At 34.0% G+C, this 12,396-nt stretch overlaps 1 protein-coding gene across 2 annotated transcripts in view; it reads right to left on the bottom strand.

Moving 5' to 3' along the window:
* The window catches only part of LOC128892943 (peroxidase-like), a 34,115-nt gene that overhangs the window by 5,409 nt on the left and 16,310 nt on the right, over positions 1-12,396 (bottom strand). For both annotated transcript variants that reach the window (XM_054153618.1, XM_054153617.1), the window contains exons 3-6: positions 10,557-10,701; positions 10,033-10,238; positions 1,448-1,624; positions 373-569 (exon numbers count right to left, since the gene is read on the bottom strand). In XM_054153618.1, coding sequence (XP_054009593.1) covers positions 373-569; positions 1,448-1,624; positions 10,033-10,238; positions 10,557-10,701 — 725 coding nt within the window. The remainder of the gene's footprint in view (positions 1-372; positions 570-1,447; positions 1,625-10,032; positions 10,239-10,556; positions 10,702-12,396) is intronic.

Below are 12,396 nucleotides of genomic sequence, written 5' to 3' on the forward strand. Positions count from 1 at the left end.
TTAAATAACCATCCTGTCGAATACATCTTCAGATTCAACAATTATTTCCCAATTTTCCCTAAAACATTCGCATTCGAGAAACGTAACAGCCTGAAAGAGCCAAGTAAACTAGATTCCTCGAAACTACCTTCACGTGTGACCTGTCATGCCCATAAAATGTTAGCACCTGCAACGGGTGATTGATACAGTAATTGATATATTCGCCCGGGTGTAACTAATCGCAGATTTCCTGGTATGGGCATTTAAGTATCGTAATTGGTATTCATGTACTGTGGCGTGAGTCTCGATCTGGGTTAGCGAGCGCACCCTGTGTATCCGCGGACGAGGCAACAAACGATCGGGAAAAGTCATCAACCGCAAGGAATAGCAAACCTGTTGTGCTGGTTTGTATTGCGAGGAGCAGCCACGGTCAAGGTCAGTCGTACTACGGACGAAGTTGAAGCACCTCGTGTTCGTTCTGCTGTAGACTGGATCATTGTAGGGAATGAGTATCGGGAAACACTGACTGTTGAACTGCGACGATTCTAACAGCTGTCCATCATCCGTGCAACACTTTGTTGCATGGGGCTCTGTAACATGGTGAATGAGAGTTAATTTAAAGTTTATTTATTGTTTCTTTTAACACGTTGACTGCCACGTCGCTCATATATGGGTGACAATGCTTTTTATTGGACAAATTAATTATGAATGTTAAATATTAAAGGAAACGAATTTTAATGAAATTTATGAATTTTGAATTTGAATTTCAATTTTGATTCATGAATTTTGAATTTGAATTTGAATTTTGATTCATGAAGGTTTGAATTTGAATTTGAATTTTGATTCATGAACGTTTGATTATGTAGTCTCGAATAATTGAAATAATATTTAATCTTAGCACTTTTCAGGAATATTCGTCTGACACTTAACGTGTTAATTAGGGAATTAGAAAATTGAACTTTTGTAAATTTAATTAAAAAGGTATTATTAAAGGTATTTCATTCGCAATTTCGAGGGTAGCACCTCTAAATACTAACTTCTTACATGCAGTATGAATATATATAATTGTTTAATGCATTATTCAATTTAGTATCACATCAAATATTTTTGCATCGCGTTAAAAAAGAATGTCTTTAAAACTAGTAATTTGTGTTATCATAGTAAACATAGGTGGGTTTAGTATTAAAAATGAATATCAGGTAATATAAGAAAATATGTGTCTAATACTGTTTAATGCTCTATCTGTGTGTCAAGTTTAATTAAAATCGACGTGGAGTTTTTTGTTAGAGTATTGTTAGAATATTGTTAGAATATTGTTAGAATATGTACATATTAGAATATCAGAGTTTCGAGGAAGAAAAATAGAAGGCAGGTTCATTAATATTAATATTAAATACTAATGAGTAGCAGAAAATCGAGATAGAAATTATCTTATGATGAATTAGTATGATAAAAATATGAGATATACTTGATTGAGTAGTTCCGTCGATTAGACCCATGTCGTGGGTTATAACTTGTCCCCACTGCATCGCTACCAGAGTCCATATTGGATCGTCAATGTCGACATGCGGGAACAGAGTGTAGCTTACCATTCGGGAAAGTGGCAAATCTGATCCAGTGACTGACATCGTGGGCGCTCGAATTCCTACGTGAATTTAACATACGATATTCAATTAGTATATTTATTCAAATCTTCTTCAATTTTGTATTTTACTTTGACACATCTTCATTGCGCCAGCTGCAACATGCAAAATATTTAAATTCTTTACTCTGATCTTTCTGATCTGTTTTAAGAAAATCACAAACGTATATTCTGGTTTTGCTATTGAAAAAGTGTACATGTTACGGCAAATGTGATAAATGCGTTGATTATGTATAATCCATACTAAAGTTGGTAAATATGATGAATTATGGAACATTTAGCAAATTGACCGGCGATTTTATTAACCGACTTTGAAGAGATGGAGGTTACTCAATTTGATGTGTATACATTTTTTTTATATCCCCAGCTTGTAGTGGGGATATAACTAAAGCCTAGTTTATAATATTTTATAATTTACAACTAAAAATTCAAAGAATGGTTACTTTAAAACTGTCAATGCATATACTGTCTACCCGAAAATATTGTTTGAATAAGTTTGGATTTAATTTTTTTTTGGACACTATCACTGCGAATAACAATATTTTATAATTTACAACTAAAAATTCAATCAATGGTTATTTTAAGTCACACGTATAAACCATGAAGATTTATTCTAATCGTCTATTCCTAGTATTAATGCATCCATTTGTTAATTTAATCAAATTTGCATTTAGCCATTACAGGGTGAAGGGTATAACGGTTGGAATAACATTTGAAGGGTCTCGTGGTAAGCATCTGGCTGTAAGGACGTTAAATTGAAATTACCAAATTGTTGAAAAATTTCAAAATTTCAAAATTTCAAAAGTGCGTCGGATCCAAAATCTGAATGCGTCAAACTGTCTAAACGGGGGATGTAACCCTAATAGACAGTTCGTATCAATGAAAAAGTAGCTGCAACCGTCGTTTTCAGTCTCTTTCTCCATCAAACTATGGTTTTGCGATGGTTTTCAGATTTGAAGAGTACATTACTTCCGGCGATCCTTCAAGTCCTGAAATAAGGTTAGGGTTAGGGCTCCCACTGTCACTAAAACAACTACCCCAAACGTACTCAGACAGTATTTCCCCGGTGATTATGCAAAATCTACAGTTTATTACATTTACCGTAACATATACATTCAGTAGGAATTGATAATTTACAGAGCCATAAAGTTTGTGCGATGAAATACAACAACACTCATTAAATACACTTGTTAATTATTATTCATGAATGACACGAATTGCGCACGTTCTACTTCATTGCTAGAAAGTGTATCAATCGCGATACTCGTTTATAGTGGATTGTATAATAATCCTCAAGGGTCTATTCATCATTATTCCCCCACTGGCACTCGACTTTATCGCTATTTGAGACTTCCGCTCTCCGCAATTTTCTCGTTTACGGGCCCGGGAATGTTATAAATGTCATTATAAATGGTTCGTAGTTGTTACCATACACGACACTCCTAATTTCCTCATATTTATCATACGTAATTGAATCAAAAGGGAATCTAATATCGTACGGGTTTCAGTTCCTCGTTTTTTTCTTTTATAGAAGCAGTCTACTTTCCTCTAGAGGAATCCATGAGAAACTGGAAGTGGAACCAAATTTTAATAAAATCAATTAAAACGGTAAGAATTCAGTTGTAGTGAATTGTTTAAAATTATATATCATTTGCTTATCTAGAGGAATTCATAAAGGAAACAGAATTTTAATAAAATAAATTAAATTAGTAACAATTGAGTCGTATAGAATTGTTTAAAATTATTTATCAATTCTCTAGAAGAATTCATAAGGAAATGGAATTGTAACCAAATTTGAATAAAAACAATTAAAACAGTAAAAATCAAATTGTAGTGAATTGTTTAGAAATATATATCAATTATATACCTCTAGAAACATTCGTAAGAAAGCGAACGTGTAACAAAGTTTTAATAAAATCAATTAAAGTAGCAACGATCGAGTCGTATAGAATTATTTAAAATTATACACCAATTGCTTCTATTTGCCATTTCTTGTACAACAAAAGCAGGAACGGAAAGCGTGCACGTAAGAATGGTCTAAAATGGCCCCACGTGTCCGCAATAATTAACATCCGATAGTAAAGTTTATAAACCAAGAAGCGAACTGGTTCCCGCGCGAACGCATAAATCACGTCCGTGGTATTTCTTCCATCGAAACAAGTTTCTGTGAAAGTAGGTATTTGTCACGAGGCGCGAATACTGCGGAAACAATAAAGTTTTACGACCCCCTGCAATAAACATTGACAGACAAGTAAAAAGAAATATGTATCTGTGCGTGTGTAATACTGTTAAACAATTTGCCTTTTAGATAGACGCCTGGAAGTATGACAAGCTTTTACTGTATCAATGTTTCCACATCTTGGATTATTTTAGTATTTAATTTAGTACTTAATTTAGTATTTAATTTAGTATTTAATTTAGTGTTTAATTTAGTATTTAATTTAGTATTTAATTTAGTATTTAATTTAGTATTTAATTTAGTATTTAATTTAGTATTTAATTTGACAATGTTTTGGACATTTTAGGAATTTGTGAATTGCGATCACCTTTGCATCAATCATTCTAGAAAGAATTCACGATATTTTCTGTTGCTATATTCTCTCTAAAATTATTATTCAAGAATGTATTATTACACCATCATTCTGCATGCACATGTTGCAGTTAGGTGACATAAAAATTAACAACTCCTATTGAAATTCTTCTCCACTGATCGAAGCAATTTTTAACCGACTTCGAAAAGGAGGAGGTTACTCAATTCGACACGTATATTTTTTTTTCTTTTTCTTTTAACATTGTTGAATTACGTCTTCGAATATAAATCATTACAGCACATTTTCCTGTCATCATCTATAGGAAGTAGTTTCCTTTTCATCGGTACCAATTGATTTACACTTTTCATGTTGCGTGGATAATTTACACCATCTATGAAAGATTTATGTAACTCGCAAAACGTAGATTTCCTTAAGCGTGCTTTCTATGGATTTTTGTCGATACATGAAGTGTTCGATTATTATATAAACGTTTCTTTGTAACCATAAATGGAAAGGGGACATGGAAATTAACGTCACCTGCAAGATATTATTATTATTTTTGCTATTACTATTATATGGACACCTTTTTTTTCGTTAATAGTAGTTTGATAGAAAATTATCAAGCTATTATTATTATTGTTGCTATTACTATTATATGGGCACCTTTCTTTTTTAATCCTAGTTTGATAGAAAATGATCAAGGATACAAATTAGAACGGTTCATCGCATTAGCAAACGAGTGGGGAAATAGTAGAAACACAGGTGAAGCAATAGAAGTTGTTTTTTTTCGTTCGTGCAACAACTCTATCGAGAGAAACAGAGCAAAGAGGGCGGAACAAAATAAATTTTTTATAAAAATTTCATTAATTAGCCAGGAATATGTAGCGAGTTAGAAATCAGTCTATGAAACGAATGAATCAATTCCGTTTGATCTTATCAACGCGATCTTACAACGCACAGCAATAAAACATGTGCAACGTGTTTCCAACATTGTTGGAAAAAACTTGAACTGCGTTTTACCATCGTTTAACGTCATAGCTATTTTCTGCTGGTGCTTGACATTCGACAAACATCCGTTCTAAAAGTTCGAAACCTAACTTCGTTACTAATGATTTAAAAAGGGAGAATAATAAAAGAGAATAATTTAACAACAATGTAGCCAGATTTTAATTTTGGAGTAATCTTCAATTAAATTTTCTTTCATTTTTTACCTCTTGTGGGTGGACATGATCGATAGGTTTTCAGATTTAAATGATCGAGCAATCGGGGCAATAGAGTTCCAAGCAATAAACGTTAACATTTCTGCACGTTCTTGCACGCATGAATAAACATTCGTCGAATTTGCATCGCAAGTAAATGGAAGCAGATAAGTGCATAAAAAAGAAATACGAAAAAGGTTCTCCTGTATCGTCCTTTATAATCTATGCAAAAGTTCAATCAAGCATGGATTTAAATGTTATTTACTACGTTGATAGAGCTCCTTATAGTAACAAATAGGACACTGCAGATAATTAGTTGCGACTGGTGGATAATTAGATTTAACGTCGCCCATATATGGGTGACAGTGCTTTTCACTGAACAAATTAATTCCGAAAGTTAAACACAAAAGGAAATGAATTTGAATGAAATTCATGAATTTCGACGAAGTTACAAAAATATATAGCACAATAAACGTTTGATTATGTAGTCTCGAATATTTCAAATAATATTTAATCTTAGCACTTTTCAGGAATATTCGTCTGACACTTAACGTGTTAATTAGGGAATTAGAAAATTGAACTTTTGTAAATTTAATTAAAAAGGTATTATTAAAGATATTTCATTCGCAATTTCGAGGGTAGCACCTCTAAATACTAACTTCTTACATGCAGTATGAATATATATAATTGTTTAATGCATTATTCAATTTAGTATCACATCAAATATTTTTGCATCGCGTTAAAAAAGAATGTCTTTAAAACTAGTAATTTGTGTTACCATAGTAAACATAGGTGGGTTTAGTATTAATATTAGTAAAAATGAATATCAGGTAATATAAAAAAATATGTGTCTAATATTGTTCAATGCTCTATATGTGTGTCAAGTTTCATTAAGTACAGTTCCTTACGAATGGAAGAAAGCCAATGACTGTGAAAGTCACCCGTAGACAATTTTGCGTTGCTTACGGAAGCAGAGTTTTTATTATCGCGCGAACTGTGATAAAAATCGTTGCACAATGTTCACACTGTCCGCTAGTCACTAGAGAAAGGTGCGATGACTTTTATGAGCTCAAATTTATTCCAGACGTTTCTTCACCCATTCTGTGGAACAAAAAGTATCGACCTACCGTGGGAGATTATGGGATTATCGGACCTTTCGCTACTGCGATTCGTTAGAATTAATTTTATAAACGATATGCAGGGCTTTGAAGTTATCGAGAGTTTAGTGTAAACATTGTGCGATCAAGTGATTGCAAACATTGTGAAAATGGCAACTGAAACTTGTGTGCGATGAAGATTTGATGAGATGAAGATTCAACTGAATCTGTGGCACTCCATCATCGACCTCTAATGGATGACGTCTTGTCCTTGATGGATGTGTTACTTGAGGTGGGATCTACTCCTGAAGATTCACTGAACTGACAACGATAAATTTAAGTCACTTTAGATCGACACAGCAGCGGCTTCTACAAAATTAACGCCATTTTTTAATCTTACTATTAGATAGAGACAGCATTTGTTTGTATGTAAACAAAAATTTTTTAAACTATTTAAGCGATTGATAACAAATTTTAATAGTAGCTTCCTTGCTTTCTCTGGAGTAGAATAGGCTATGTTATTTTAAGAAAAATGATGTTACATTCACGTAAAAATACGTGACAATATGTTGAGCGCTCTGAGCCGATACCCGCTACTCCCTAACTACCGCTCCCAACCGCTCCCAACCGCTAGGTGGCTACGCACGTTCGTGCCTACCCGAAAGAAAATCGCAGAGTTTGCGGGATATGTACAAATTCGTTTCTTCTGGTGAATCGTCCATTTTCGTCTCGGAGTCGACTTCCAGAAATAAGATGCCGAGACACATCTATTTAGAAACACTGAAATCTGCATAAAATTGGAGCCTAAAGATGCAACTGAATATATGGCACTCCTGAAGATTCACTGAACTGACGACAATGAATTTAAAACAGCTTAGATTGACACAGTAGTTAATACATAGTAGTAGTTGCTCCTATAAAATTGACGCCATTTTTTAATTCAGAAGTAATTCTCGACGATATGCATTGTTCGGAGGATATCAAGACCTTAGTGCACCACGTGATTGCAAACATTGAGAAAATAACAAATAAAATTTGTATAGAATTGGAGATGAAGATTCAACTGACTCTGCGGCACTCCATCATCAACCTCTAATGGATGACGACATGTCCTTGATGGATGAGCAAAGGTTACTTTAGATAGGGGATCTATTCTTGAAGATTCAGGGAGCTGATAACAATAAATTTAGAATAAATTAAGACACTTTAACTAGACACAAATTGTCTCCAATTTCGAAATAAATTCTGCGATGACTGCTATCAAACTTTACAGCATTCCATAGAAAAACACTTGACGAAAGAGAACGAAGCAAGCTGCATTACTGTTTCATGATAGGAAAGTCCTATAGCCACTACAATCTTCAACAGTGACGCAATACAAATTTTTTTTCTCTAAGACAGACCTAACTCACGATTTAACACATCGGTCCCCTGACTAAAAATTCCTACACAGTTAAAATTTTGTCTCCAGACTATCGAATATTAGACAATCAACAATTGTCCTAGTATTTAATTGTTTAACGACGTAAAATTCACGAATTCTGCCCAGATTTATTTTCAACACCGCATCACCTTCGAAATGAATTTTTTTTTTTAGTTTCTTAATGAAAAGACCTGTCACTTATTTTTGCGCAACGTGGTAACTAACGTGTTAATACTGCTCGATAGCGAAAGCTCAATATGTGCGTCGGTTTTAGATAAATGAAATTTAGTGCAATTCTACGTGTTCAGTACGTTATCAAATGTTTTCCAAAGGTTTCAGGTCGCTGGAATAGCGTTGGCGTCGGTTTCACATAAACGCGAATATCGAGTGTTCCAGCCTATGGAATCGTGGAAATACTGTCTCAGAGTGTTTGATGTACTTGTTTTGGCGTTGGTTTGGGGGTGGGCAATATTGCTTATTGAGTAGGTTTGGGGCATTTGGAAGGGGGAGGGTGGTGGCAGCAATATTCATTACTGCTAATGTAAATACTCTCTCTCCATGGAAGTACTGTCTGAAAAGCTTGGGATAGTCTAAACCGGATATAATAATAGCAATATTTAAAAGCTATATTTTTGGTTCCTCCGACAGAAAGTTAAATCAAATTTGGTAATTTTGGTGCAGGTAATTTTTAATTTTCCACCGCTTTCGAAAAGGCGAATTGCATTGTATTTAATAATTTAGTCAAATTCATCAAGAGCTGATCAGTAATAATGTAATTTAAATAGAAATTATTTCATACTTTGCACTGCATTTTCTCATAGTTTTGAGCAATTGTATCTAAAATTGGCGGATGTTCATATAAATTAACTAGAAATTATTCAAATGAAAACAAGCAAGCATTGTCGATAGATAGTCGAGTTTAGAGTGGCTAGAAAGGGCAAAGGCGACCAGTGACCCGTGAGATGGCCATCAGGTGTTCTACAGTCTCTCGCAGTAGATAGTTGAAGTCTAAGAGTGTAACTGACTTTGCCAGAATCATTGACATATCTAGTCGCACATGCCGATCAATTTTGTCGAGCATGTTAGCAGCAATAGCAGTGAAAGGGTTGACTGGCCCGCTTCCCAAAACGTTCGTCGCCTGTTTGCTGCGGACATACTCATGAGCGTTGATCTGGAACGATTCTGGGCGATATCGAATCTTTACACCGAGTCTAGATCGTATACTGCGCGAGTAAAAATATAAAACGTCATATTGCATATTGCGGAGTCTGGAAACGTGAAAGTTAGGTATCTCGCGGGTGAATAAACCGTTTGAACGATGGGTACATATAGTCAGTCGTCAGTCCCATAAGTATTCGTACTCTGTATGTCTATTGAAGGAATTTGTCTATATTAAATAAGCTTAATGTTTCCAAATAAATTTGTCATTGTAAATATTCACATGTGTAAAGTTTATTTATGCACGTATATTAATAATTAAATATTTCTTTATTTCTTTTTTGAATATATACAACTATAAAGTTCATTTATCTACATACAATGAAATATTTATTTGGTATTATCAAACTTATTTTTGAATTTAAACAAATTTCTTCGATAGGCATGGAAGGTATGAATATTTGGGACTGACTGTATATAAAGTATATTTTAGTCGCTTAACGTGAAGTCGAAGGATTTATTAAAAAATTGTGTTTGAAGTGTTTATCATTTTAAAGTTTATTTTAGTTCATATATTTTATGTATTTTTTATTATTTGAACCCGAGGTGTGTTACCTCGAATTCGATATGATATATTAATATTTATGCGTTGGATAAATATTTTATTAATATCATTAATTTATTCAATATTTGTTCACGGAACATGAAAGAAATTATAATATTTATTTATAATATTAAGTTAATAGAATATTACTTCTATTTTATATTTTCAAAATATATACTTATTTAAGTTCATTAACCAATTAATTTATCTCGATATATATTTATTAAAGGTATAATGAAAAAATATGAAAAATAAATAATATATAAAATATAATTTCTATTGTCCTGATAATTCAACTTTTTTCTTGTATTTCTCCTAATTAAATTTTAATTTAATGGAAATAGGAAATCCAAAATGATTTCTTATTTTTAGAAACTTTTAGAAAATTTTCAGACTCACCGTCTGCATAGTTCGCAGGCAGAAGACGTGCGTATCTCGTGTTTGCCATACCCCAAGTAGGGTTGCGAAGATTGTTGCAAGAGCCATCGTACGTTCTGTATCGCGACTTTTCGCAGCGTCTCGGGAACGTATCGCCACACCTAATTTCTTGGTGAATATCGCTCGTCATATTTTGCCCAAAACCGAACAGGAAGTTCGAGTAATACCTGCGGATAAAAATAAATCATCAAACGTAAGCGTTGCTGTAATTTTATTCTTCCTCTTAATTCGAGGAATTTTTCGACATTTTTCGGCTTATTTGGACTATTGATTTTTATACAAAAAATATTTAAAGTTATGCTCATATTATAATATTTGCGGAGTAAAATAAATTTCCATTTGGATTCAATTTTTGTAACTACCATTGCAAAGATTTTATTTCGCATAAAGGACCACAGTCTATTTATTACGATATGAAGTCAAATATATAGTTTCTTAGAATACCAGAGTAGATAGTAAAAAAATTTAATGCTTTTTATACTCACCCACTATTTGGAGCCCTTCTACTAAACGAATTGCTTGGTTGCTGCGTGTATCCAAAAGATTGGAAGGAGTTGCCATAGTCAGTCATGTAAGGCAAATTATACGAGGTCTCTGATCCCTCCAAATCCGATATTTTCTCCTTATTTCCTGTAAATCAAAAGAAGGCAACAATGCCTCGTAAATTATCAGATATTAGCAAACGCGTTAATATGATTCTCCTTCTAAATTTCATTCTTCTTTGTATTCCTGCATTAATTGGTATAATCCGATTGCGTTTTAAACTAATTAGGTTCCTGCGTTGCAACTCGATAATGTACATATGTACACCGCTTGCATAGTAAAATTACAAACGCTGCTAAATAATTTCACCGGGCTTATCGAACAAATGGAAAATGCTAAAGGGTCTGGGAATACTAAAATACGACGAAACGTGAATTTTTATGTCGTTAAGTGTTTTGTTTCAAATGCTTAACCCTTTCAGGCCTGAATTATTGTTTTTCCAGTATTAATGTAATTTAAAATTAGTCTTGAAAAAATAAAAAAAAAATCTTAATAGTGTAATTTTCGAATAAAACTTGTTCTAAAGGCCATTCACCCTAAACGATAGTGTCCGTAATTTTTGAAAGGGTTAATAATTTCCAGTACGCTTCGAATCAGCCCAAAATACGTATCTAAACTCCCATCATCCAGTATTTCGGAGTAACTAGGAACGTGGTCCGATTCGATCATGCGTTTCGACCTGCTTACTCATATTCCCTTTCCCAACACGTTTACCCGGAACCACGGTAGTCGCCACGTAAGTGGAATCGCTTTAATCAGGACAAAGACGCCGTTTAATGCCACGCCATTATACTCTCCTATTGGCAGAAGGACGCTACCATTTTCCCACGAGGAAGGGCAACGTACACGCTTACTATAATTCGCCGTTTTGCCTCGTGGTAGATCCTATCTCTAACGAACCTTGTATCGATGCATTCTGCCATCGCCATTCTTTTAACGTGTATCGGGCATACCATCTCATCGGTCACGTTCACCGTACCATGGACGATCGTAGGGATCCAATGTCGACGTAATAGATCGTGAAACAGGCTCGTTATTGCGCGAGCCCGATCCCTTTCACTGCTTTCAGCCCGGAACGATAAATGCTACACCAACGACAGATCATATCCACGCGACTGGGCAACTGGGAGGTATCGGCCGCGCTAGGTTAACCGGTAAACTTTTCAGTGAATTTTAATCAAGTCCAGTTCCAAGGATACTCGGTCTACGTAACTGATAGATTATGTAGAGATTATGTAGAGCTAGTGGAGGTGGATAGAAATATTATTTCCTGGCACTGTACAAATTTGTTTTGGGAAAGAAGACGCGGGATATATACGCTTTCGATAAATGCACTCGGAGAAATGTTTATATTTGTTAAATCAATTTTTTAAAAATATGAGGTTATAGGGGATGATGGGGCGAAACCTTTTTGTATTTACGATTTATTCATAGGATGGGTAGTTTCGAAATTAAAAATGGAAAGTTAGGGGTTAGAGGTTCGTTGCAAAAATTGCATTTCAGGAAAATGGTCTTCTAAGCTTTCAATTTTTATTTTTGAAACTGAACGTTGTATGAATAAACTGTAAATATAAAAAAGTTTCGTTTTGTCATTCTCTATAAAGTGATATCTTTCTTAAATTCGGTTGTTCGTCCATTGTTTTATTTTTCTTTAAGACAACAACAGCAGAAGCAGGCCACTACGAGATCTCAGGAAAAAAGGTCTTCTATGTTTCCAATTATTATCTCTGAAATGAAACATCGTATAAATAAACTGTAAATATGAAAAAGTTTCGTTTTGTC

The sequence above is a fragment of the Hylaeus anthracinus genome, unplaced genomic scaffold (assembly GCF_026225885.1).
Source record: "Hylaeus anthracinus isolate JK02 unplaced genomic scaffold, UHH_iyHylAnth1.0_haploid 2, whole genome shotgun sequence".
Classification (NCBI taxonomy): domain Eukaryota; kingdom Metazoa; phylum Arthropoda; class Insecta; order Hymenoptera; family Colletidae; genus Hylaeus; species Hylaeus anthracinus.